A 27,083-nucleotide genomic window follows, 5' to 3' on the forward strand; every position below is an offset into this window, starting at 1 on the left:
CATCAACATAGGCAGAAAAGAAAATGTTAAAATATTCCCACAAACTGGAAGCCTGGGCTTGGGTCCAGTGTTTCATGCTCTAGAATAAATGTCTGAGTTGTGCTGGGAAAATAAAATACTGCATGCAGCTCTATGTAAGTGGGCATTAATTCACTCATTTCACAAGTCTCAAAGAGTAAGAATTATATTCTTATAGCTTGGCTTTTCCTATGAAAGTAAAGAGAGGAAGGGAGTTTCTATAGATGGACTTGTGTCTCCCCCAAATTCATGTGTTGAAGTCCTAACCCCCAGTGTGACTATATCTGGACTTAGGGCCTGGAGGGAGGTAGTTGAGGGTAAACAATATTATAAGGCTGGGATTCTAACACAACATGACTGGTGTCCTTAGAAGAAGAGGAGGTGACACCAGAGAGCTCTTTCTCTGTAAAGCCCAGAGGAGAGGCCATGTGAGGACACAGGGAGCAGGCAGCTGTCTCCAAACCAGGAACTGAGTTCTCTCCAGAAACCAACCGTAGCACCTGGATCTTGGGTTTCAGGCCCTCAATTCTGTGAGAAACAAATGTCTGTTGTATAAGCCACATAGTCTGTTGCATTTTATTATGTTGGCCTGAGCAAATAAGTCAACAGTATAGCACCCTGAAAAGTCAGGATAAGAAGCAAAGTGGAAGACACGTCTGAGCTAGTGTTTAAAGGTGGGTAGTACCTGGTCAAGTCTGGGGAGGAGAGAGATGCCTTTAGGCCATGGCAAGAGCAAGAGCACATGCAGAGGGTTGAAAAGGCATCTGTGTTTTGGGAGTTTTGCAAAGAGATGTTTGGTCACAGAGGAAGACGCATCCTGAGGGAGCCAAGAAGTGATACTTTGAAGTGAAAAGAATCAGGGTGATGAAGTGTTAACAAGTGATCCCAGGGAAGCAGAATTGATCTTTGGATCCTTGCCTGTTTATAATCAGGGGAGGCCTGCCCTCATCTGTGTGTGGGGGGCACTCAGCTTTGTCCCGAGGAGGCAGGCCAGGGGTGAGAGGTTAAGAAGGAAGAAGTCAGCACCATCTCCAGGTTTCTCACACCATCATCACATCATCTGGGTAGTGATGACCTCTTCTGGACCAGTCCCTAGGTGATGCTGGGTGTTATGAGGCCTGGCTGAATATTTTCTGGTACTGGCGACCTTGGGAGGGAGAAGAAAAGAGATCATGTTACACAGACCACAGTTTTACTCATGTTGTACCTCTAGCTCCCTTCTCAACCACCTTAATCATAATCCTTGCCCTAGACTTTCACCAAATCTTCAATTCTTTCCCCTAATTATATAAAGCGAATGCATATGATGATATTAGAATCACATATTGATCAAGTAACTTTGCTCCACAAATGGACTCTCTCTTTCACAAAAGAGGCCACCAATTATGAAATGACAAACTCTTCCTCACCCCTGGTAGCTTCAAGTACCAGCCAAGGAGGTCGTGTAGGAGGGAACCTGTTGATGCAGCCCATCCTCTGAACACATCTTCTTGACCTCTTGTCCCTCCCCTGAGTGGCACAAGAGCCCAAGGCTGCCTTTCAGCCCCCTCATGCATTTTCCTTTCCCACTACAATCCCTGGGCTCTCATGCAGCTGTCAGCTCTGAGGTTGCTCCCCACTGGGGCAGGGAGGTTTGTGCACAGAACCCTGCTGACTCAGCAGCGCTGTGCCAAGCTGCGGGCACAGAGGTACAAGGCCGAGTCCCTCATCTGCAAGGAGCTCACATTCAGCTCAGAGTGAGAGTCCTGGAACTGTTGTGCTGAGAATCGATCTGGGAAGTTGCCTTTGGCTCTTTGCATAGTTTCATAAAACTCAAAGAGGAACTGAGGACCTTCGCTCAGGACCTGTTGGTACCAAGATACACCGCGGTGCCCTAACACAGGGGACCATCTCAGCATCACTTGGTGTCCTCTTGCTTTCATGAGGTATCTTGGTGTTTGGGTGACTCCAGAATCCACTGGGCCTGTGAGGGAAGGACACAGGGGCTGGAGAAAGAACATGTGAGAGAGACCGAAGGTGCCTTGGATTCAGGTATTGTCAGGCTTAGAACAGAGATGCCTGCCTGTACCAAGAACCTACCTGCTGCCAGGAGACACAGAGGCACCCAGCAGAGGAGACTGGAGCCCATGGCAGGAAGCAGCAGAGCTGGGCAGGCGTGTCTTTGTTCAGAGCTCTGGTTCTCTGGGAGCTGAAGTTCTGGGCATCCTTTCTCTGATTGGAGGTTAGGTGGTGACGTCACTGCTCTGATGTCATTGTCTCTGCTGGTTCCCATGAGCCTGGCCTCCCATTCCAGGTCAGGTGATCTAGGAACCCTGCTTTGTCCTGCAAAGCCTCTTATGTGACATGGGGGCTGGAATGGGCTGGTCTTGGCGAGGTGGGTATAGGCCGCATGCCCATCCCCACACGCCTTTGCTTTTCCTGTGAGGCACAAGTTTCTCTCCCTGGCCCTGTGCCCTCCCAGCTCGGCCCCCTTCACTGCCACTTGTAACCTCAGAAACTCCCTCATCCGTGCATAGTTGAAGGTCATGGCTCCCAGCTGGGACAGCAAGTCTGCAAATTAGTGTCTATGCTATGAAGGCTTCCAAAGGTAAAAACACTAACCAAGGTTGTTTCTTAACCTTCCCGGTCCCAGGAAATTGCTAGTTTTGACCCTGAAACTTATGGAGTTGGGCTGTTCCACAGCACCCTGTGTGGTCTATGTGTGGGAACACGGGGTTTGTCCAGATTTAATACTCATCGAGTGTGTTTAAATTAGAAACTATTTGCCTATTGCACTGTGTTTCTATATGTTTGTTTTGTTTTACTTTGCCTTTTCCTAAATGGGGACACAAACAGGTACCCTAACTGATTGGTGATTTTGCATTTTAAGAGAAAAGATTCTAGCCATGGAGAAACTGTTTTGGCTTTTAGAACATCTTGATGAGGAAGATGGTACAGACCTGGCCTAGGTTAGGCGAGATGCTAAAAACGGGCAGAGGTGCGGAACACATGGAGACAGCCTGTCTCTCGTCCTGCAGATGGACTCCCAAGGGCTTTTGGATGATTAATAATTAGCTGAAATTGATTTTCCTTTGAAGATCTTGGACAGCTTGCTCACAGAAGACCATTTACACAGGCCTCTTGTAAGGTTCCCTGTGTCGTGGGAAGGGACATTGTGGTGAGCTCCAAGGACAAAGAACAAGAAAAAATCAAAGGGCCGACATCACCAGAACAGAGAGGACGGGACCCTAATCACTGTCCCACAGCAACCACCGCAACCTCATCTTCCCAAGGACACGCCTGGCTCCTTTCCCATCCCGTAGGAGGGAAGGTCGTGGTCCCCTGCTTCTCCCACTCTGCACATTGGAAACATGCAGACCCCACCCACTCAGCAGGTGACCCGCTAGTCCCTCTGCTCCCTGGCTGTCACACCACACAAGCCATCCATGCTCATCGTCGACTCTGCCCGGCTCCCAGGAAGTCGGCCTGCCGTTCTAGCAGCGTCCCTTCTCGTTAATAAATCGTATCTTCTTTATTCTGCCTTCTGTCTGGAAATTCTTTTCCGCCTGTGCTCAGACCATGACAGAGATGACCCCGATGAGGACGGAGCAGCGAGGCTGCAGTAGGGAGGGCCGGGGAGCTGACGCCAGGGAGGTGGGGAGAGGAAACCTGCCCCATCTGGGAAAGGTGGGCGAGAGCAGAGATGTCCTGAGGGCCCGGCTGGGGGAGAACTTCCCAGAGAAACAGCCATGAGGTGCCCATGGAGAGAGAAGAGGGCCTACGTGCATGTGATTTACCAATGATGTTTCCTCCTAGAGGTCTCAGGCTCAGGCTGATGGCTAGGAGTCAGAGCTGGGGACGCATCTTTCTTTTCACGGGGTGGGGGTGGGGCTGCAGATGAAAGACAGAGAGTGACGGTGGACACATGCCCACGAGGCCCTGGAGTCAGGTCTGGGCTGGCTGAGATCGCACACTATAAGGGTTATCCTGCACAGATGTGACCCCAGAGGATCCTAGGCTCCAGGTGCTAGGAGTCTGCAAGGGACTCCACTCAGTCTTAGGGTGCAAGGCCTGCCCTGTGTTTTTGAGCAGAGAGGAGGTGGCCGTGCAGCGCCGTGAAGTCACTGCTGGCACAGAAGTACACAGATGTCTGGGAGGGGGTGGCGGACTCCAGCGTGAGAGGGAAGTTCTTGAGGTTTGGTCTGGAGATGCTGTACCCCTTGGGACCGTCTCCTTTGCTGGTGCTGCCAGTTCCAGCTGAGTAATGGATCAGCCTCAGCCTGTGTCCCAGGTGTTGTTGGTACCAGTACATATAGCTGTGGTCCACATCCTGGGTACATTTTACTGTCGTGTTCTGTCCTGTCCTCGTCACCTGGAATTTTGGGTCCTGAGTGACACCAGCGTTCACTGGACCTGTGCAGAAGGAGAAGCTGATGCTGAAGCCTCAGGGGAAGGCTTAGTGCCGTGACCCTAAAGGACCCCTGCCCCCCGGGACTCACCTGCCTGCAGGAGACAGAAGGCCACACAGCACAGGAGGCAGGTGCTCATGGTGGGGGTGGGGCAGGAACAGGAGTCTTCAATGTTTGTGTGTTGCTGAGAGGGGAGAGGGGCTCTGCAGGGAGTCATTCAGAGATGTCCTTGTCCCTGCCAGGCCCCAGAGTCCATCTGTCACACAGGAGGCCACACCCCTTCCCCTGAGGCTCAGATCAAACAGGAATCTACAGTGAGCAGCTTAGAACAGGAAGAAGGCATTCCTCGGATCAGAAGCCAGTCTTACAAGTTCTTTTAACCTTTCTCTAAAACAGTTTGTAACTTTATGTGTATTTTATCCCAGAGAGAATTCTTCATTAGTACGCTTATTCAGTTTATTTATCTACGCATTTCTGTAGATGTGAATCTCGGGGAAAATCCTTGCGACCTCCTGCTGCCCTTTATGACTCATGTCCCAGATGCTCTTCAAGCGTCCGTTTCTGCTTTGTGGAATTGACCACAATCCTGGTCGCGTCCTTCCACCTACGGTGATCCTTCTGGTATCTGGTTCCCCAACCTCAGGGCGGGCGCATCCACATGTGAGGAATCGTTTGGTTCTATTTCTTACCTATTCACCCACAGCCAGGGCTCCTGCCCAATGCAGCTGCGGCTCCTGCGTGGTCACCAGAGCCCGGGCTTCCCGTGTATGGGGGGGGCGAGGGGGGGGCAGCAGGAGAACCACCTCACGCCTGTGACCCACCTTTCTTTGTGGTGAGAAGATGGTGGCCCAGGACCACAGATGACATGTCAGCACAAAGGCATACAGATGTGGGAGGGGTGTGGGGGGAGGTGGCCAACTTCAGGATAAATGAAAAGTGTTCTGTTTTTATATGAGACATCCGTTCCATGGGGAACACGTCCTTGTGAAGCGTGGCTGCCAATAATTGAGTATCAAATATCATAAACTCCAAACTGTATCATGTGCACACAACCCCATGCTTAGAATGACCCCATTCTTGCTGCAAAGCTCTGATGTTGTGATCTTCAAATTCTCAATAATTTTTGAACCACAAGCCCTGCAAGTTATGTAGCTGGTCCTGAGTACATTTTTTCCTGTGTCGACCTCCTGATGTGCTGGTTTCCCTTGAGGACATGTCTGGGGGCTTGGTGACTAAGCATCCCTGGGGCCTGGGAGAGAAAGACACTGAAACTAAAGGCAGAAGCAAAGAAGGAGGCTCATGTTGTAACCATAGCAACAAGCCATGGATTGGGGCCTGACAAGCTCACCCGTGGTTCCCCATTGGTGCTCAGACCTTCTGTGGTCCAGGAGACAGAAGGATACACAGCACAGGAGACTGGTGCCCAGGCAAGATCAGAACAGAAAGGGGGGCTTTCCAGCTCATGGCCTGTGGCTTGGATACTTGGGGTCAAGGCAAAGTCATCCATTCTGCTGATGTAAATAATTTCTCACCGAAGTCACTACTGCCAACGATCTGCTCAGCCCAGCACACAATGTGTGAACATGAAGGCTTGCTAGGTGTGTGTCTCATGGGATTGCAAAATAATTTCCTGCGAGATGACAACTTTTGGTCCAAATATCATTATCAAATGATTTAAGGGAATGGGTTTGGAGAAAAGAAATTTGTGAAAGTGAATAAATGCATTTTATTAAAACAGCTTGTACCAGCTGGGAGGACCTTTTGATGATCATTTTATCAAACCGCCCATCTCCAGATATAATTGCCCTGATGTGGATATTGTGTTTCAAGCACTTCTTTAGCCATAACACTTTCCAGGAGCATGTTACTGTCTGAAATATCGAGTTGTGTGCTGAAGAGGAATTGTTTTAATGGGTAGGGAACTTACATGTTCACTAAAAAGATGCTTGAGCCAAACACATCTGTAGCAATAGAAATCATATTGTTGGTTGTCGGGAAGGAGAGAGGCATGGGAAAGAGGCATGGAGGAACTTTCTGGTGAAGGAAAGGTTCTCTCTCTTTATGGGTGGATGTTACATGGACATATACATCTAGATTGTGTGAAACCAGTGATCTGCCCATTATACATGCTGTAACGTTTATTGTATATACAGTTGACCCTTGAACCACACAGGTTTGAACTACAGGGGTCCACTTACGTGTGAATGTTTTGAGAAACACACACTACAGCAGTAAACAATTGCACTTGGTTGAACCGCACATGTGGAATAGTGGGCCCAGGGGGTTGACCGTGGAGTTATACACAGACTTTTGACTGCAGGTTGGGGGTGGCTCAGGGTCCCTACATTCAATGTTGTTCAAGCATTAACTATAATTCATACTTCAATAAAGTTGATTTCAAAATGCCTGAGGAGGGACGCTTGTTACATGCTCTTGTTATTTCATGTAATGAATCTTAGGCAAAAATATATTCATTCCTGAATCTTCTGAAGTCCTGAACGTTAACGTTTGAAGACAAAGTATGGCACTTCCCTGGTGACGCAGTGGTTAAGAATCCACATGCCAATGTGTGGACACAAGTTTGATCCCTGATCTGGGAGGATCCCACTTGCCACACAGCAACTAAGCCCATGCACCGCAACTCCTGAGCCTGTGCTCTAGAGTTTGCGAGCCACAACCACTGAAGCCTTCGTGCTACAACTACTGAAGCCTGCGTGCCTAGAGCCGGTGCTCCACACAAGAGAAGCCACCGCAATGAGAAGCCCACACACCACAATGAAGAGTAGCCCCCACTAGCTGCAACTAGAGGAAGCCCATGCACAGCAACAAAAGAGGCTGTCAGAGATTAGCAAAGGGAGTCAAGAAGTCCAGAGTCCTGCTACATGCCAGGGACTTCATGGTCACTAAATTCTTATGCAGGACTGCAGGATGCTGTCATGGCTCATTTAATGTGTCGACTTCACCGGGCCACAGGTATTTAGTTAAACAGTATTCTGGGTGCTCCTGTGAGGGTGTTTTTGGAAGAGATTAGCACATGTATAGATAGACTTTAACATTCCATTAGCTTAACATCTAATAAGTAAAGCAGATGACCTCCCATAATGTAGGTGGGCCTCATCCAGTCAGTGGAAGACATGCATGGAACAAAAAGACTCTTCCTCCCCCGGGGAAGGGAGAACTGTCCAGCTGGTGGTGTTCACTCCAACATCAGCTCTTCCTGCCAAACAGCCTTTGAAGTTAAACATCAACTCTCCCGGGTCTCTAGTACGACCAGCTCAGCTGCAGATTGCAGACTTATCAGCCATAACACACAGCCATATATATATATATATATATATATATATATACACACACAGATAGATAATTAGATACATAACTATATATACGTATCTATGCATATATTTCTACTGTGGGGGCAGGACCACAGGAGTTGAGGGCAGACTTGGGTCTGATTTCTTGCTCTGACAGTTCTGAATTATGAGATCTGGGTAAGTCACTTCCCCTCGGATGGATAAACAGGTAAAAAAATAATTATTATGTGTGTTTATTGTGAATATTAAAACATCTCTAAAAACAGAATGTCTGGGGAGGGCTGTCCCCTTTACCAGGGCCTGGGCCTGGCTGCCTGGCAGCTTCCACCCTCGCAGCCACTTCCTGAGCTGGGGCAGGAGTGTTTTTGTACCAGAGGCAGCTGATCCTGCAGGGCTGTGTCTTGGCTGCTGGCACAGTTACAGGGCTGAGTCCGGTAGCTCCTAGGAGCTCAAGTTCAGGTCAGAGCTAGAGTCACTGAACCGTTGACCTGAGAATCGTTTTGGGAGGTTTCCTTTCTCTCTCACTTTCCCGTGGTAATACTGAACAAGGAACTGAGGGCCCTGGCCCAGGGGCTGTTGGTACCAGGACACGGAGAGATGTCCAGAGACAGGGGAACACCTCAGTGTTACCTACTGTTGTCTTGACTTGATCAGGTATTTTGGGGTCTGAGTGACTCCAGAATCCACCAGGCCTGTTGGGGCGGAGACAGAGGAGGCTGAGGGCAGAGCACAGGGGACGCCTCCTGCTCAGCCCTCATCAGCAGGCTTGTATCTCTGGGATGCCAATTGCATATCAGAAGCTCCCAGGCTGTTCTCAGGACTCACCTGCTCCCAGGAGACAAAGAGCCACAGAGCAGAGGAGCTGGAGCCCATGGCAGTCTCAGAAACCAAAAAATACCTAGCTCGGGGCGGGTCTCCTGGGGTGAGGGGTCTAAAGCGCTGAACCTGATAGGAGCATCTGCCTATGATGTCACTGTTCTGACGGCCCTGCAGGCTGCCTCCTGGTCCACTGTACCCCCTGGCAGGACCTAGGCCCGGCTCCTCTATGCCATTCCCTGTCCTGCACAGCCCCTCAGCAAAGGGTGGTGTGAGGGGAGCACCATCCCCATGTCCCCGTGTGCCCACAACACCCCTTGTTCTCCTCTGCCTGCCCCTGCCTGACACTCATCACATACACACTCTCACCTATCCATACATATAGAATTTTCTTAGTATCTTTTGTTGAAAAAATTTTTTAAATTTTTCATAAAGAAAAAATTAATTCTTTTTAAAATTAGAACATTTTTCATTCTCCTTTAGAAATCTTTTTAATTTTTTGAGCATCTATAGAGATGATCATATGGCTTTCCTTTTATGGCATTCCATATGATAAATCACAAAGCCATAGTAAATAGGGCAGTGTGTTATTTGCGCAAAAGCTGATGAAACTGAGCAACACATTTGCAATGACTGATATGTGACAAAAGCGACACCACACAGCGGCGAGGAAAGTGTTGCTCTTCAACAAACAATATTGGGTCACGTGGATAAGTATATGGAAAACCGTAATTTGACTTCTTCCTCTTTTCATATACAAAGAATTCCAGTTGACTTACAGATCTTCATGTAAAAGTTTAAAATATAAAGAATTTAGAGGGAAAATATAAGGAAACATGATCATTGGAAATAGGCAGATTTCTCACACTAGACACCAAGATACAAAATACAAAACACAAACCAAAAAGTGGGGAAAAAATGGAATGATTCTGGATTAAGAGGTTCTCATCAAAAGACACAAGTGAGTGAAAAAGTAACCCACACAGTGTGTGTGTGCATGTGTGTGAACATGAGTTCATGTGTGTGAACACGTGTGAGCTTGTGTGTGTTTGTGTGTGCATGCGTGTTCATGTGTGTGTGAGCGTGTGTGTGAGCATGTGTGTGTATACCAGTTGAAAGGCTCACATACTTTGCTAGGAGTGTAAACTGGAAACTTCAAAGAATCCTGAATGGTTGACATCACTCATTCCAGTCTTCCTTGAATCACTGCCCTTTAACACCTTTTTAAGGGGGGTTACCTGTTATGAAAGCCAAGCTGAGTTTCTATTTAAAAAATAGAATAGAGAAGAAGGAAATTAAACACAAAATGGCTGCAGGCTTGTCAAAACATAAAAAAGCCATATGACCCAGCAATCCCACTCCTGGGCATATATCCAGAGAACATCATAATTCAAAAAGACACATGCACTCCAATGTTCATCGCAGCACCATTTACAATAGCCAGGACATGGAAGCCACCTAAATGTCCATCAACAGATGAATGGATAAAGAAGATGTGGTACATATATACAATAAAATATTACTCAGCTGTAGAAAGGAACGACATTGGGACATTCGTAGAGACATGGATGGACCTAGAGACTGTCGTACAGAGTGAAGTGAGTCAGAAAGAGAAAAACAGATATCATATATTAACACATATATGCGGAATATAGAAAACTGGTACAAATCAACTGGTCTGCAAGACAGAAATAGAGACACAGGTGTAGAGAACAAACATACAGAAACAAAATGGGGAAAGTGGGGAGGGTTGGGGAGGAATGAATTGGGAGATTGGGATTGCCATATATACATCACTAATAAGAAAAAAAAATATCAAATTGTACACTCTAAATATATGCAGTTTATTGTATGCCAATTGTATCAATAAAAATTCTTTTAAAAAAAGCAATAGATGGACATATATCCGCGTGCATTACCGTGGGTGACAGTTCCCTGTGCATAATTGATTTCAGTGGCAATTGCTGCTAAGGGTTCTAACGGATTGATTTGATGGCCTTGACAGGGTTCTGCCTTAGCTGGCCCACATCTGGGCGTCCCGAGGTCTGAGATGGTGAGAGTATGAGGCGTTTATTATAACTGTGCTGAAACTATATAGTTTTACAAGAGGATATTTCACTCTACCTGAGACGAAGTTCTGATCCTCAGTGCCAAGTATAGAATCTTGAACTGTGTAAAGGAATCTCAGAAACCCACATGCTCTAGTCTTTCAAAGGTTATTTTTTGACCTCCTACTATCAGAACAGCTGAAGGCCAAATTCACTTATTCCACGGGAAGAGCGGGGTGACTCCTTTATTGGGGGATGTTGGGGAATTTTGAGGAGAGGTGGGCACGTGGGGGTTTGTGAACAGGAAGGAGGTGGCTGTGTGACACTGTGGTTAAGCTGCTGGCACAGAGATACACGCCCGAGTCCTCGGGCTCCACTCGCTGGATCTTCAGACGGGAGTACGAACCCTCAGGCCTCTCAGCAGAGAACCGATCATTAGGCATCCCTGATGCGTCTGGTGCCTCTCCGTACTGAAAATAAGTCAGAAGCTCCGGGCCCTGCCCCAGCATTTGTCGGTACCAGTAAAGGCGTTGGTGACCAGGAATTGGGTCACAGCTGAGAACTAGAGCCTGGCCCCTCCCTGAGACCCTGTGCCCGGGGGACTGGGACACTCCAGTTCCTGCGTGACCTGTGGGGACAGAAGTGGGCATAGTAAGGAAGTAATTGTAATCATCATCTACACACGCACACACACACTGGAACTGCTTGGCTTGCTGAGGACTCACCTGCCCCCAGGAGACAGAGGGTCACCCAGCAGAGGAGCCTGGAGCCCATGGCAGGGTCAGGGCAGCCGTGGGAGGCTCACCAGTTCAGGGCCCTTGTGAGCAGGCGCAGAGGAGGAGGGGCGTCCTGGTCCCCACTGGCAGTTCCCATGGTGACATCACTGCCTCTATCACACCCAACAACGTCAGGGACACATAATTTATATTATAACATACTCGGATGACTAATTGAAATATTTAACAGCTCGCGTTGACACAAGCCATGTGTGGGCTCCAGTGCTGCCTGCCTGTGGGGCCCTCGTGCGGCATCTCTACATTAATCGTCTCATCCCCTGTCACTCCTTCCTGCTCTAACGTTCCTTCAGAAAACCTGAGAGGCGGCATTGCAGGTGACTTACTTCTCCCCTTCACTGCTGTCAGAGCATCCAGTTGTCCCACAGCCATCAATGTCTGCCCACTTTGGTTCACTGGCTAAGAGTCATTACAAACATCCTCTGCTTTAGGGGGAGGAGGGAGTCGCATCAGAGATGACGGAGGGGTGGGGAGCAGGGCTGTGGAGTCCGGGAGGAGGACCCTTTGTAGCTCTGAGTCTTTGCTGAAGTGGATCCAGGAAGGTATCTGGAGACGAGATTACATCCCACTGTCTCCACTGGTCTTTTAACACCACCCAGGTGTCCCTGAGCCCATGCAACTCAGGCATCACAGGAACTCCGGAAGGAGACAGAGCCCCGCTTCTGAGTAGTACAGAGGCTGTATCTACAGTCACGAGGGGAAAGTTCCTAGCTGGGACCTGGAGAATCTAGAATGGAGACAGCCCGACCATATTCACATTTCACCTGGGAAACAGGTGTACTTGGAAGTGCCCGACCACTCAGCGGGACTTTGAATGGGAACATGGGTAGGAGTTAATCCCTGTTAAAGGAAGGGTCTGCTTCCAGTGCAGACGAAATAGCTTTGTGTGAGTCTCTGAGATGGAGAAGGACATGGCCCCGATGAGGGAGGAGCAGCGTAGCGGGAGGAGGGAGGGCCAGGAAGGTGAGGCCAGGTAAGGGGGAGAGGAGAGACTAGGCCCATCCAGGAAATGTGGGCAAAAGCAGAGAGCTCATGAGGGCCAGGCTGGGGGAGAACCTCCAGAGAAACAGCAATGAGGTGTCCAGCGAGAGATAAGATGTTCTAGATGTATGTGATTTTCCAATAACATTTCCTCCTGAAGGTCTCAGGCTCAGGCTGATGGCTGGGAGTCCGAGCTGGGGAAGCATCTTTCTGTTCACGGGGACGGGGTGGGAGGTGGGGTTAAGGTGAGGGAGAGGAAAGACAGAGTGACAGTGGACATATGTCTGCGAGGCCTTGAAGTCAAGTCCACACACTCAGGAACACATTGCTCACATGTGACACACGGCTTCCAGGGCTCCGGGGCTCCCTGTGCTAGGAGCCTGCAAGGGGCTCTGCTGAGACCCAGGGTGCAGGGCCTCCCCTGTGATTTTGTGCAGAGAGGAGGTGGCCGTGCAGCACCGTGGAGTCACTGCTGGCGCAGAAGTACACAGAAGTCTGGGAGGGGGTGTCGGACCCCAGCGTGAGAGGGAAGTTCTTGAGGTTTGGTCTAGAGACACTGTACCCCTCCGAACCGTCTCCTTTCCTGGTGGTGTCAGTGGTAGCTGAGTAGTGGATCAGCCTCAGCCCATGTCCCAGTTCTTGTCGGTACCAGCACATATACTCATGGTTCAGATCCTGGGTACATTTCAGTGTCATGCTCTGTCCTGTCCTCAGGACCTGGAATTTGGAGTCTTGAGTGACACCAGCGTTCACTGGACCTGTGGAGACGGAGAAGCTGATCCTGTAGCCACATGGGAAGCCTTCGTGCCAGAACCCTAAAGGGCCCCTGCTCCCTGAGACTCACCTGCCTGCAGGAAACAAAAGGCAACACAGCAGAGGAGGCTGGAGCCCATGGTGGCCTCAGAAACCAAACAACACCTACCTCGGGGCGGGTCTCCTGGGGTGAGTGGTCTAAAGCGCTGAACCTCCTGTTTCCCTGATAGGAGCATCTGCCTATGATGTCACTGCTCTGATGGCCCTGCAGGCTGCCTCCTGGTCCACTGTGCCCCTTGGCAGGACGCAGGCCCAGCTCCTCCATGCCATTCCCTGTCCTGCACAGCCCCTCAGCAAAGGGTGGTGTGAGGGGAGCACGGTCCCCATGTCCCCGTGGGCACACAACACCTCTTGTTCTCCTCTGCCTGCTCCTGCCTGACACTCATCACCCAGCCATCACCAGCCACCACAACCCCTTCACCCCCACTTCCCGTGCAGGCTCTGGAGACGGCCTCCTGGTGCATCCTGAGGCTCCAGACACATCTCTACTCACCTGGGCAGTGAGGGGTCTGTGCTGGCGCCTCATGTCCCAGGGCCACTCTGAGAACTCACAGCAGCTCCCTGAGGGAGGCATGGAGTCCAGGTTCCCTTAAGCTGCCCTCTCCTGGGTGACTCTCAGCCCCTCCCAGGGCACCTTGAATACCGTGGGCCCACAGCACCTCCACGTGGCCAGCAGTCCACAGCCTCATAGATCTGTTCCTTCTGTCTAAATTGAGAATAGAAATTTCCCACAAGCACCACCTGCAAGCCCCTGCACACACACACACACACACACACCGCTGTTCTCTGCCTTCCCAGCCTGGCTGACATAGGGATTCTCTTTGAATCCACTCTTAGCCTGTGGACATCAAAGACTGTATGATCTGCCCCTTCCTGCTAGGAGGAAACACTTGCTGCACCACTCAATGAGGGTAGGATGCTGAGATGGAATAACACAGGCATAAAAGAAAACACTGATGACCTCAAGAGAAACCAGCCTGGAAGCAGGTATCCCATAGCTTCTTCTCAGTAATCACATCCACATATTTACGGATTTTATATTTAAAATTAATATTACCAAATTCTAAGTACTGTTTGTATACAGAAGTTTATATATATATATATATTTATGAACCCATTTATTTCTGAAATTATAACATCGTGAAATAAACAATGGTATCCACAAAAACCTAAACAGACAACTCTACAAAGAAATCACGTGGTCAAAAAGCACATGAAAAGATGCTCACCATCACTAATTATCAGAGCGATGCAAATCACAACTACAATGAGAAATCACCTCATATCAGTCCCAATAACCATCATCAAAAACTCTTCAGATAATACATGCTGGAAAGGATGTAGAGAGAAAGGAACTCTCTTACACTGTTGGTGGGAATGAAAATTGTACAGCCACAATGAGAACAGTATGCAGGTTCCTTAAAAAACTAAAAATAGTGTTAGCATATGATCCTGTAATCCGACTCCTGGGCACAAGTCTGGAGAACACTCTATTTCGAAAAACTACGTGCACCCCAATGTTCATAGTGGCACTACGTACAATAGCCAAGAGACAGAAGCAACCTACATGTCCATTGACAGATATATGGAGAGAGAAGTGGCATATGTATGCAAAAGAATATTACTCAGCCAGGAAAAAGAATGAAATAATGCCATTTTCAGTAACATGGATGGATCTAGAGGTTATCTTGCTAATGAAATAAACTAGACAGAGAAAACCAAATATCATAACATATCACTTATATGTAAAACACACACACACACAAAACAATAAAAATGAACTTATGTATAAAACAGAAATAAACCAACAGACATAGAAAAGCAACGTATGGTTCCCAAAGGGGAAATGTGGGGAAGGACAAATCAGGAAATTGTGATTAGCATATATGCACTACTATATATCAAGTGGATAAACAACAAAGACCTACTGTATAGCACAGGGAACCACATTCAATAGTTTGTAATAATCTATAAGAGAAATGAATCTGGAGAAGTATATATACATATATACATATATGTGTGTATATATATATTTATTATCCACACTCTGGCTGTACAATTTATAGAAGTATTAATATAACCAGAGTGAGGATAATTTCCGAATCATTCTTGTGTGTGTGTGTGTGTGTGTGTGTATCTTTGTGTGAATCACTGAGCTGTACACCGGAAACTAACACAACATTGTAAATCAACTATACAGACAAGTGCAAAGAAGAAACTGTAAACATCCCAACCACAACTTCTGAGATTGTTACAATTCGGAGAGATTTGAGAAATTTCAAGAGAGTGGCACTTTGCATTCAAATCCACGTTTAGCTAGAAAACATGCACTTTTTCTTTAAACCACACTAGGTTACCTTTCCATTATCACTTTAAACTAACTCACAGGGAGCTAGATGAACAAATGTACTCAGATTGGAAGAGGGCTGAATATGGAATATGCAGAAAAGCCTTTGCACTGATATCAACAAAGGCAGAAAAAAAATGTTAAAATATTCCCACAAACTGGAAGCCTGGGCTTGGGTCCAGTGTTTCATGCTCTAGAATAAATGTCTGAGTTGTGCTGGGAAAATAAAATACTCCATGCAGCTCTATGTAAGTGGGCATTAATTCACTCATTTCACAAGTCTCAAAGAGTAAGAAATATATACTTATAACTTGGCTTTTCCTATGAAAGTAAAGAGAGGCAGGGAGTTTCTATAGATGGACTTGTGTCTCCCCCATGTTCATGTGTTGAAGTCCTAACCCCCAGGTTGACTGTATGTGGACTTAGGGCCTGGAGGGAGGTAGTTAAGCGTAAACAACATTATAAGGCTGGGACTCTAACACAACATGACTGGTGTCCTTAGAAGAAGAGGAGGTGGCACCAGAGAGCTCTTTCTCTGTAAAGCCCAGAGGAGAGGCCATGTGAGGACACAGGGAGAAGGCAGCTGTCTCCAAACCAGGAACTGAGGTCTGACCAGAAACCAACCCTAGCACCTGGATCATGGTCTTCAGGCCTGTGAGAAAATAAATGTCTGTTGTATGAACCGCACAGTCTGTGGTATTTTATTATGGCAGCCTGAGCAAACCAAACAAGAGTATAGCACCCTGGAAAGTCAGGATGAGACGCAAAGAGGAAGGCAAGTCAGAGCTAGTCCTTAAAGGTGGGCAGTTCCTGATCATGTTTGGGGAGGAGAGAGATTCCTTTAGGCCATGGGAAGAGCAACAGCAGATGCAGAGGATTGAAAAGGCATCTGTGTTTTGGGAGTTTTGCAAAGAGATGTTTGGTCACAGAGGAAGACGCATCCTGAGCCGGCCAAGAACGGCTGCATAGTGAATAGAATCAGGGTGATGAAGTGTTAAAAAGTGATCCCAAGGAAGCAGACATGATCTTCAGAGTTTTGCCTGCTTTTAATCAGGGGAGCCCTGCCCTCATCTGTGTGTGGGGGGCACTTGGCTGTGCCCTGAGGAGACAGGACAGGGGTGAGAGGTTAATAAGGAAGAAGTCAGAACCATCTCCAGGTTTCTCACACCATCATCACATCTTCTGTGTAGTGAGGACCTCTTCTGGACCAGCCCCTAGGTGATCCTGGGTGTTATGAGGACTGGCTTAATATTTTCTGGTGATTGAAGACCTTGGGAGGGAGAAGGAAAGAGATCATGTTACAAATAAGAGAGCTTTTATATCTTGTAGCTCTAGCTCTCATCTCAACCATCTTAATCATATTCTCTGTCCTAGACTTTCACCAAATCTTCAATTCTTTCCCCTAAAGTATAGAAAGCAAATGCATATGATGATATTAGAATCACACATTGATCAGGTACCTTTGCTCCAGAAATGGACTCTCTCTTTCACAAAAGAGGCCACCAATTATGAAATCACAAACTCTTCCTCACCCCTGGTAGTTTCAAGTACCAGCCAAGAAGGTCGTGTAGGAGGGAACTGCGTCATGTAGCCCATTCTCTGAACACATCTTCTTGATGTTTTGTCCCTCCCCTGAGTGGCACGAGAGCCCATGGCTGCTTTCCAGCGCCCTCAAGCATTTTCCTTTCCCACTGCAGTCCCTGAGCTCTCATGCAGCTGTCAGCTCTGAGGTTGCTCCCCACTGGGGCAGGGAGGTTTGTGCACAGAACCCTGCTGACTCAGCAGGGCTGTGCCAAACTGCTGGCACAGAGGTACAGGGCTGAGTCCCTCAGCTCCAAGGAGCTCACATTCAGCTCAGAGTGAGAGTCCTGGAACTGTTGTGCTGAGAATCGATCTGGGAAGTTGCCTTTGGCTCTTTGCATAGTTTCATAAAACTCAAAGAGGAACTGAGGACCTTCCCTCAGGACCTGTTGGTACCAAGATACACTGCGGTGCCCTCACATAGGCGAACATCTCAGCATCACTTGGTGTCCTCTTGCTTTCATGAGGTATCTTGGTGTTTGGGTGACTCCAGAATCCACTGGGCCTGTGAGGGAAGGACACAGGGGCTGGAGAAAGAACACGGGAAAGAGCCCGAAGGTGCCTTGGATTCAGGCACTGTCAGGCTTAGAACAGAGATGCCTGCCTGTACCAAGAACCTACCTGTTGCCAGGAGACACAGAGCCACCCAGCAGAGGAGGCTGGAGCCCATGGCAGGAAGCGGCAGAGCTGGGCAGGCGTGTCTTGGTTCAGAGCTCTGGTTCTCTGGGAGCTGAAGTTCTGGGCATCCTTTCCCTGATTGGAGGTTAGGTGCTGACGTCACTGCTCTGATGTCATTGTCTCTGCTGGTTCCCATGAGCCTGGCCTCCCTTTCCAGGTCAGCTGACCCAGGAACCCTGCTTTGTCCTGCAAAAGCTTCTATGTGACATGTGGCCTGGACTGGGCTCCTCTTGGAAAGGATGGGTTTAGGCCACATGCCCATCCCCACAATCCTTTCCTTTTCCTATGACGCAGAAGTTTCTCTCCCTGTCCCTGTGCCCTCCCAGCTCTACCCCCTTCACTGTCCCTTGTAACCTCAGAGACTGCCTCCTCCGTGCACAGTTGAAGGTCATGGCTCCCAGCTGGGACAGCATGCCTGCAAGGTAGTGTCTATGCTGTTAAGGCTTCCAAAGGTAAAAGCACCAACCCAGGCTGTTTCTTAACCTCCCTGGTCCCAGGCAACTGCTAGCTCTGCCACAGAAACTTCTGGAGCTCGGTCGTTCCACAGCGCCCCCATGCGGTCTGTGGGTAGTAACCAGGATTTTGTCCTTGTCCAGATTTAATACACATAGAATGTGTTTAAATTAGCAACTATTTCACTACTTGCCTTTTGCACTGTGTTTTTGTATGTTCATCTTCTTCTGTTTGCTTTTACTTTGTTTTTCCTAAATGGGGACACAAACACATACCCTAGCGGATTTGTGATTTTGATTTTTAAGAGAAAAGAATGTGGCCATGGAGAAACTTCTTTGACTTCTAGGAAATCTGGATGAGGGAGATGGTACAGAGCTGGCCTAGTTAGGGAGGATGCTAAAATAGGGCAGAGGTGGAGAACACACAGCCAGCCTGTCTCTCCTGCCCCAGGTAGACTCCCAAGGACTTTTGGATGATTAATAATTAACTGAATTTGTCATTATTTCTTTAAGACCCTGGACAGCTTGCTCAAAGAAGAGCCTTAGACAGGCCTCTTTGCAAGGTTCCCTGTGTCATGGGAAGGGACATTGTGGTGAGCTCCAAGGACAAAGAACAAGATAAACTCAAAGGGTCAACATCACCGGAACAGAGACGACGGGATCCTTATCACCGTCCCACAGCAACCACCGCAACCTCAACTTCCCAAGGACACGCCTGGCTCCTTTCCCATCCCGTGGGACGGAAGGTCGTGGTCCCCTGCTTCTCCCACTCTGCACATTGGAAACATGCAGACCCTTCCCACTCAACAGGTGACCCACTAGTCCCTCTGTTCTCTGGCTGTCACACCACACAAGCCACCCATGCTCATTGTCGACTCTCCCTGGCTCCCAAGAAGTCAGCCCGCTGTTCTAGCAGCATCCCTTCTCTCTAATCAATTCTATCTTCTTCACATTCTGCCTTATGTCTGGAAATTCTATTCCAACCTGCACTCAGACCATGACAGACATGACCCCGATGAAGGAGGAGCAGCAAGGCTGGAGTAGGTAGGGTCCGGGAACTGAGGCCTTGGAGGTGGGAGAGGAGACCTGCCCCATCCAGGAAAGGTGGATGAGAGCACAGACCTCATGAGGGCCAGACTGGGGGAGAACCTTCCAAAGCAACAGCAATGAGGTGCCCAGGGAGAGACAAGAGGATCTAGATGTATGTGATTTACCACTGATGTTCCCTCCTGGAGGATTCAGGCTCAGGCTGATGGCTAGGAGTCAGAGCTGGGGACGCAGCTTTCTTCTCAGAGGAAAGACAGAGGCCACTGGACACATGTCCATGTGGCCCTGGAATCAGGTCTGGGTCGGTGAGATCCTACACAATACAGGTCACACTGCAGGGAGGTCACCCCAGAGGATCCCAGGCTCCAGGTGCTAGGAGTCTGCAAAGGGCTCCGCTGAGACCCAGGGTGCAGGGCCTCCCCTGTGTTTTTGTGCAGAGAGGAGGTGGCTGTGCAGCGCCGTGGAGTAACTGCTGGCACAGAAGTACACAGATGTCTGGGAGGGGCTGGCAGACTCCACCGTGAGAGGGAAGCTCTCAAGTTTTGGTCTGGAGACACTGTACCCCTCGGGGACGTCTCCTTCGCTAGTGGTCCCAGTGGTAGTTGAGTAATGGATCAGCCTCAGCCCGTGTCCCAGGTCTTGTCGGTACCAGTACATAGCATTGTGGTTCAGATCCTGGGTACATTTCAGTGTCATGTTCAGTCCTGTTCTCAGGACCTGGAATTTTGGGTCCTGAGTGACACCAGCGTTCACTGGACCTGTGCAGAAGGAGAAGCTGATGTTGTAGCCACAGGGGAAGCCTTAGTGCCGTGACCCTAAAGGGCCCCTGCCCCCTGGGACTCACCTGCTTGCAGGAGACAGAAGGCCACACAGCACAGGAGGCAGGTGCTCATGGTGGGGGTGGGGCAGGTGGAAGGTCCTCTGTGTCTGTGTGTTGCTGAGAGTGGAGCGGGCTCTGCAGGGAGGCTCTCTGAGGTGTCCCTGTCCCTGCCAGGCCCCAGAGCCAACCTGTCACACAGGAGGCCACACCCCTTCCTTCAGAGGCTCACATCAAACAGGAACCTACAGTGAATGGCTTAGAACAGGAAGAAGGCCTCCCTCGGAATGGACATAGCCTTACAAGTTCTCTTAACTTTCAGTAAAACGGTTTTTACTTTATGTGTATTTTATCCCAGAGTTAATTCTTCATTAATGCACATATTCGTTTTATTTATCTACATATTTATACAGTTTGGAATCTCGGGGAAAATCCTTATGGCTTCCTACTGCTCTTTGTGTCTCATGGGTCCCAAATCCTCTCAAGTGTCCGTTTCTACTCTGTTGAACTGACCATAATCCTGGTCGCGTCCTTCCACTTATGGTGATTCTTCTGGTATCTGGTTCCCCAACCTCAGGGCAGGCGCATCCACATGTGAGGAATCGTTTGGTTCTACTTCTTATCAACTTACTGATAGGCGGGGCTCCTGGCTCACGGGATCTCAAATGATTTCCTAGGAGATGATGACTTCTTGTCCAAATATCGTTAGAAAATGATGTCAGGGAATGAGTGCCTGAGAAAAGGAATGTGTGAAAGTGAGTCCATAAATTTTACAGAAACAGCTTGTGGCAGCTGGGAGGACCTTTTGATGGTCATGTTATGAAAGCATCCATCTCCAGATAGGCTTGTCTGTGAAGTGGACATTATGTCTCACATGGTTTCAAGCACTGCTTTCACTAATACACTTTCCAGGAGCACCTGCTGTTTGAAGTATTTAGCAGTGTGCTGAAAAGGAATACTTTTAATGTGTAGAGACCTTAACTGTTCACTAAAAAGATGCCTGAGCAAAACAAATCTATAGCTACACTAGGAAGCATATCCTTGGCTGTCAGGGACGGAGAGAGTCATGGGAAAGGGAAGTTTCTGGTGCTGGAACGAGTCTATATCTTTTTGGGGTGGATTTACATGGGGATAGATAGATAGATAGATGCTAGATAGATAGATGCTGGATAGATGGATCAAAACCATTGACCTGCCCATTACACAGTGGGTGATGTTTACTGTAGATACCGTGGACTCTTGAACGACATAGGTGTGGGTCCTCCTATGTGTGGATGTTTTAATACACATATTAGAGTACTACACAATCACAGGTGGTTCAATCCGAGGATGTGGAATAGTGGAAACAGGTGGTTGACTATGAAGTTATACACACATTTTTGACTTCAGGTTTGCGGGTGGCTCAGGGTCCCTAAACTCCACATTGTTCAAGCATGGACTATACTTCATGTTTCAATAAACTGGCTTTAAAAATGCCCGAGGAGGGACCTATCTCACGTGCTCTTGTGTTTCCACGTGATGAACATCAGGCTTAAATAGTCACATTTCTTTGACTTCTGAAGTCCTCCGCTATTGGCAAATGTGCCCATATCCACCTTTGCTCCCAGAAACGTGGAAGAGGCTGTCAGAGGTTAGCAAAGGAAGTCAAGAAATCCGGAGTCCTGCTACCTGCCAGGTACTTCATGCTTACCAACTTCTTACGCAGCCCTGCAGGGTGGTGTCATGGCTAATTTAATATGTCAACTGGACTGGGCCGCAGCTATTCAGTTAAGACTATTCTAGGTGCTCCTGTGAGGCTGTTTTCGCAAGAGATTAACATGTGAATAGGTAGATTTTAATAGTAGAATCGATGAATAATTCAGCTAGTAAAGCAGATGACCTTCCATAATATATGGGGACCTCCAATCAGTTGAAGTCATGAATGGAACAAAACGACTGATCCTCCCCCAGGGAAGAGAGAACTGTCCATCTAACGGCCTCCACTCGAACATCAGCTCTTCCTGCCAAACAGCCTTTGAAGTTATATCAGCTCACCCGGGTCTCTAGCACCGCTAGGCCAGCTGGCATATTTTAGACATATCAGCCTTAACAACTATGAGAGCCAATTGCTTTAAATCAAATACACACACACACACACACACACACACACACACACACACATTTTATGCTGGTCAGTTCCTTGGGGGCGGGAACCATAGCAGTTGAAAACTGACAAGTCTCATTCCTTGCTCTTACACTTATAAAAAATGAGATCTGGACAAGGCGCTTTACCTCATATGGATAAAGAATGAAAACAATACCTCTGCTATATAATCCGTGTAAGCATTAAAGCATATCATACAGAAAGAATATCTGCGGAGGGCTGTCCGCTTTACCAGGGCCTGGGCTTGGTTGCCTGGCAGCTGGCACCCTCGTGGCCACTTCCTGAGCTGGGGCAGGAGTGTTTTTGTACCGGAGGAAGCTGATCCTGCAGGGCTGTGTCTTGGCTGCTGGCACAGAGATACAGGGCCGAGTCCGGCAGCTCCAAGGAGCTCAGGTTCAGCTGAGAGCTAGAGTCACTGAACTGTTGACCTGAGAATCCTTCTGGGAGGTTTCCTTTTTCTGCCTCCTTCCCGCGGTAATACTGAACAAGGAACTGAGGGCCCTGGCCCAGGGGCTGTTGGTACCAGGACACGGAGCGATGTCCAGAGACAGGGGAACATCTCAGGGTCACCTGCTGTTGTCTTGACTTGATCAGGTATTTTGGGGTCTGAGTGACTCCAGAATCGACCGGGCCTGTTGGGGAGGAGACAGAGGAGGCTGAGGGCAGAGCACAAGGGACGCCTCCTGCTCAGCCCTCGTCAGCTTGTATCTCGGGGATGGCACAGGCTTATCAGAAGCTCCACGCTGTGGCCAGGACTCACCTGCCCCCAGGAAACAAAGAGCCACACAGCAAAGGAGCCTGGAGCCCATGGCAGCCTCAGGAACCCAAGACAAGCCCTACCTCAGGGCGGGTCTCCTGGGGTGAGTGGTCTAAAGCGCTGAACCTCCTGTTTCCCTGATAGGAGCATCTGCCTATGATGTCACTGCTCTGACGGCCCTGCAGGCTGCCTCCCGGTCCACTGTGCCCCTTGGCAGGACCCAGGCCCGGCTCCTCTATGCCATTCCCTGTCCTGCACAGCCCCTCAGCAAAGGGTGGTGTGAGAGGAGCACCGTCCCCACGTCCCCGGGTGCCCACAACACCACTTGTTCTCCTCTGCCTGCCTCTGCCTGATACTAATCACCCAGCCATCACCAGCCACCCCAACCCCTTCACCCCCACTTCCCGTGCAGGCTCTGGGACATGGCCTCCTGGTGCATCCTGAAGCTCCAGACACATCTCTACTCACCTGGGCAGTGAGGGGTCTGTGCTGGTGCCTCATGTCCCAGGGCCACTCTGAGTACTCACACCAGCTCCCTGAGGCAGGCATGGAGCCCAGGTTCCCTTAAGCTGCCCTCTCCTGGGTGACTCAGCCCCTCCCAGGGCACCTTGAGTACCGTGGGCCCACAGCGCCTCCACGTGGCCAATGGTCTGCAGCCTCATGGATCTGCACCATCTTTCTAAATCAAGAATAGAAATTCCCCACAAGCACCACCTGCAACCCCTTCCACACACACACACACACACACACACACACACACACACACACACGTTCTCTGCCTCCCAGCCTTGCTGACATAGAGTTTCTCTTCAAATCCAGTCTTAGCCTGTGGACGGCAAAGACTGTATTATACTCCGTTTCGATGAAGGAGGAAACACTTGCTGCACCACTCAATGAAGGTAGGATGCTGAGATGGAAAAATAAAGTAAAGAAAACACTCTGATGACCTCAAGAGAAACCAGCCTGGAAACAGGTATCCCATAGCTCCTTCTCAGTAATCACATCCACATATTTCCAGATTTTATATTTAAAATTAGTATTACCAAATTCTAGGTAGTGTTTGTATACAGACGATATATATATATGAACCCATTTATTTCTGAAATTATAACATCATGAAATAAACAATGGTGTCAGCAAAAACCTAAACAGACAACTCTACAAAGAAATCGCGCGATCAAAAGGCACATGAAAAGGTGCTCAACGTCACTAATTATCAGAGCGATGCAAATCACAACTACAATGAGATATCTCATATTGGGCCCAATAACCATCAACAAAAATTCTTCACATAATAAATGCTGCAAAGGATGTAGAGAGAAAGGAACTCTCTTACACTGTTGGTGGGAATGAAAATTGTACAGCCACAATGAGTATGGAGGTTCCTTAAAAAACTAAAAATAATGTTACCATATGATCCTGTAATCCAACTCCTGGGCATACATCTGGAGAAAACTCTAATTCAGAAAGATACATGCATCCCAATGTTCATAGTGGCACTATGTACAAGAGCTGAGACATGAAAGCAACCTAAATGTCCATTGACAGAAAAATGGAGAGAGAAGTGGCATATGTATGCAAAAGAATATTACTCAGCCAGGAAAAAGAATGAAATAATGCCATTTTCAGGAATATGGATGGATCTAGAGGTTATCATGCTAATGAGATAAACTGGACAGAGAAAACCAAATATCATAATATTTCACTTATATGTAAAACACACACACACACAAAGATAAAAATGAACTTATATATAAAACAGAAATAGACCAACAGACATAGAAAAGCAACGTATGGTTCCCAAAGGGGAAATGTGGGGAGGGACAAATCAGGAGATTGTGATTAGTGTATGTGCCCTACTATATATCAAGTGGATAAACAACAAGGACCTACTGTATAGCACAGGGAACCATATTCCGAAGTTTGTAATAATCCATGAGAGAAATGAATCTGGAGAAGTACAAATACATATATACATATATGTGTGTATATATATTATCCACACTCTGCCTGTAGAATTTATAGAAGTTTTAATATAACCGGACTCAGGATAATTTTTGACTCATCGTGTGTGTGTGTGTGTGTGTGTGTGTGTGTGAGAATCACTAAACTGTACACTGGAAACTAACACAACACTGTAAATCAATTATACAGACAAATGCAAAGAAGAAACTGAAAACATCCCAACCCCAACTTCTGAGATTGTTACAATTAGGAGAGATTTGGGAAATTTCAAGAGAGTGGCACTTTGCATTCAAATCCACGTTTAACTAGAAAACATGCACGATTTCTTTAAACCTCACTAGTTTGCCTTTCCATTATCACTTTAAACTAACTCACAGGGAACTAGATTAACAAATGTACGCAGATTGAAAGAGGGCTGAATATGGATCTGCAGATAAGCCTTTACACTGACATCAACATAGGCAGAAAAGAAAATGTTAAAATATTCCCACAAACTGGAACACTGGGCTTGGGTCCAGTGTTTCATGCTCTAGAATAAATGTCTGAGTTGTGCTGGGAAAATAAAATACTGCATGCAGCTCTATGTAAGTGGGCATTAATTCACTCATTTCACAAGTCTCAAAGAGTAAGAATTATATCCTTATAGCTTGGCTTTTCCTATGAAAGTAAAGAGAGGAAAGGAGTTTCTATAGATGGACTTGTGTCTCCCCCAAATTCATGTGTTGAAGTCCTAACCCCCAGTGTGACTGTATCTGGACTTAGGGCCTGGAGGGAGGTAGTAAAGGGTAAACAACATTATAAGTCTGGGACTCTAACACAACATGACTGGTGTCCTTAGAAGAAGAGGAGGTGACACCAGAGAGCTCTTTCTCTGTAAAGCCCAGAGGAGAGGCCATGTGAGGACACAGGGAGAAGGCAGCTGTCTCCAAACCAGGAACTGAGTTCTCTCCAGAAACCAACCATAGCACTTGGATCTTGGATTTCAGGCGCCCAGAACTGTGAGAAATAAATGTCTGTTGTATAAGCCACATAGTCTGTTGCATTTTATTATGTTGGCCTGAACAAATAAGTCAACAGTATAGCACCCTGGAAAGTCAGGTTGAGACGCAAAGAGGAAGGCATGTCTGAGCTAGTGCTTAAAGGTGGGTAGTACCTGGTCAAGTCTGGGGAGGAGAGAGATGCCTTTAGGCCATGGCAAGAGCAAGAGCACATGCAGAGGATTGAAAAGGCATCTGTGTTTTGGGAGTTTTGCAAAGAGATGTTTGGTCACAGAGTAAGACGCATCCTGAGCAAGCCATGAAGCGATGCTCTGAAGTGAATAGAATCAGGGTGATGAAGTGTTAAAAAGTGATCCCAGGGAAGCAGAATTGATCTTTGGATCCTTGCCTGTTTATAATCAGGGGAGGCCTGCCCTCATCTGTGTGTGGGGGGCACTCAGCTTTGTCCCGAGGAGGCAGGCCAGGGGTGAGAGGTTAAGAAGGAAGAAGTCAGCACCATCTCCAGGTTTCTCACACCATCATCACATCATCTGGGTAGTGATGACCTCTTCTGGACCAGCCCCTTGGTGATGCTGGGTGTTATGAGGCCTGGCTGAATATTTTCTGGTACTGGCGACCTTGGGAGGGAGAAGAAAAGAGATCATGTTACACAGACCACAGTTTTACTCATGTTGTAGCTCTAGCTCCCTTCTCAACCACCTTAATCATAATCCTTGCCCTAGGCTTTCACCAAATCTTCAATTCTTTCCCCTAAATTATATAAAGCAAATGCATATGATGATATTAGAATCACATATTGATCAAGTAACTTTGCTCCACAAATGGACTCTCTCTTTCACAAAAGAGGCCACCAATTATGAAATGACAAACTCTTCCTCACCCCTGGTAGCTTCAAGTACCAGCCAAGAACGTCGTGTAGGAGGGAACCTGTTGATGCAGCCCATCCTCTGAACACATCTTCTTGACCTCTTGTCCCTCCCCTGAGTGGCACCAGAGCACATGGTTGCTTTCCAGCGCCTTTAGGCATTTTCCTTTTCCACTGCAGTCCCTGGGCTCTCATGCAGCTGTCAGCTCTGAGGTTGCTCCCCACTGGGGAAGGGAGGTTTGTGCACAGAACCCTGCTGACTCA

General features: G+C 48.0%; 4 gene segments (V, D, J or C); all 4 read right to left on the reverse strand.

The window, feature by feature from the left end:
• Positions 1–4,054: 4,054 nt before the first annotated feature.
• LOC130851816 (T cell receptor beta variable 6-1-like) lies at positions 4,055–4,545 on the reverse strand. The segment is given in 2 exon segments: positions 4,055–4,410; positions 4,497–4,545. Coding segments are annotated over 2 exon segments (405 nt in total).
• An 8,183-nt stretch (positions 4,546–12,728) lies between these two features.
• Positions 12,729–13,249, reverse strand: LOC130851817 (T cell receptor beta variable 6-4-like). The segment is given in 2 exon segments: positions 12,729–13,114; positions 13,201–13,249. Coding segments are annotated over 2 exon segments (435 nt in total).
• Positions 13,250–19,646: 6,397 nt separating this feature from the next.
• Positions 19,647–20,167, reverse strand: LOC130851818 (T cell receptor beta variable 6-4-like). The segment is given in 2 exon segments: positions 19,647–20,032; positions 20,119–20,167. Coding segments are annotated over 2 exon segments (435 nt in total).
• A 2,295-nt stretch (positions 20,168–22,462) lies between these two features.
• LOC130851819 (T cell receptor beta variable 5-1-like) lies at positions 22,463–23,043 on the reverse strand. The segment is given in 2 exon segments: positions 22,463–22,866; positions 22,995–23,043. Coding segments are annotated over 2 exon segments (453 nt in total).
• Between the last annotated feature and the right edge of the window lie 4,040 nt (positions 23,044–27,083).

This window comes from Hippopotamus amphibius, chromosome 4 (genome assembly GCF_030028045.1).
Source record: "Hippopotamus amphibius kiboko isolate mHipAmp2 chromosome 4, mHipAmp2.hap2, whole genome shotgun sequence".
Lineage (NCBI taxonomy): Eukaryota > Metazoa > Chordata > Mammalia > Artiodactyla > Hippopotamidae > Hippopotamus > Hippopotamus amphibius.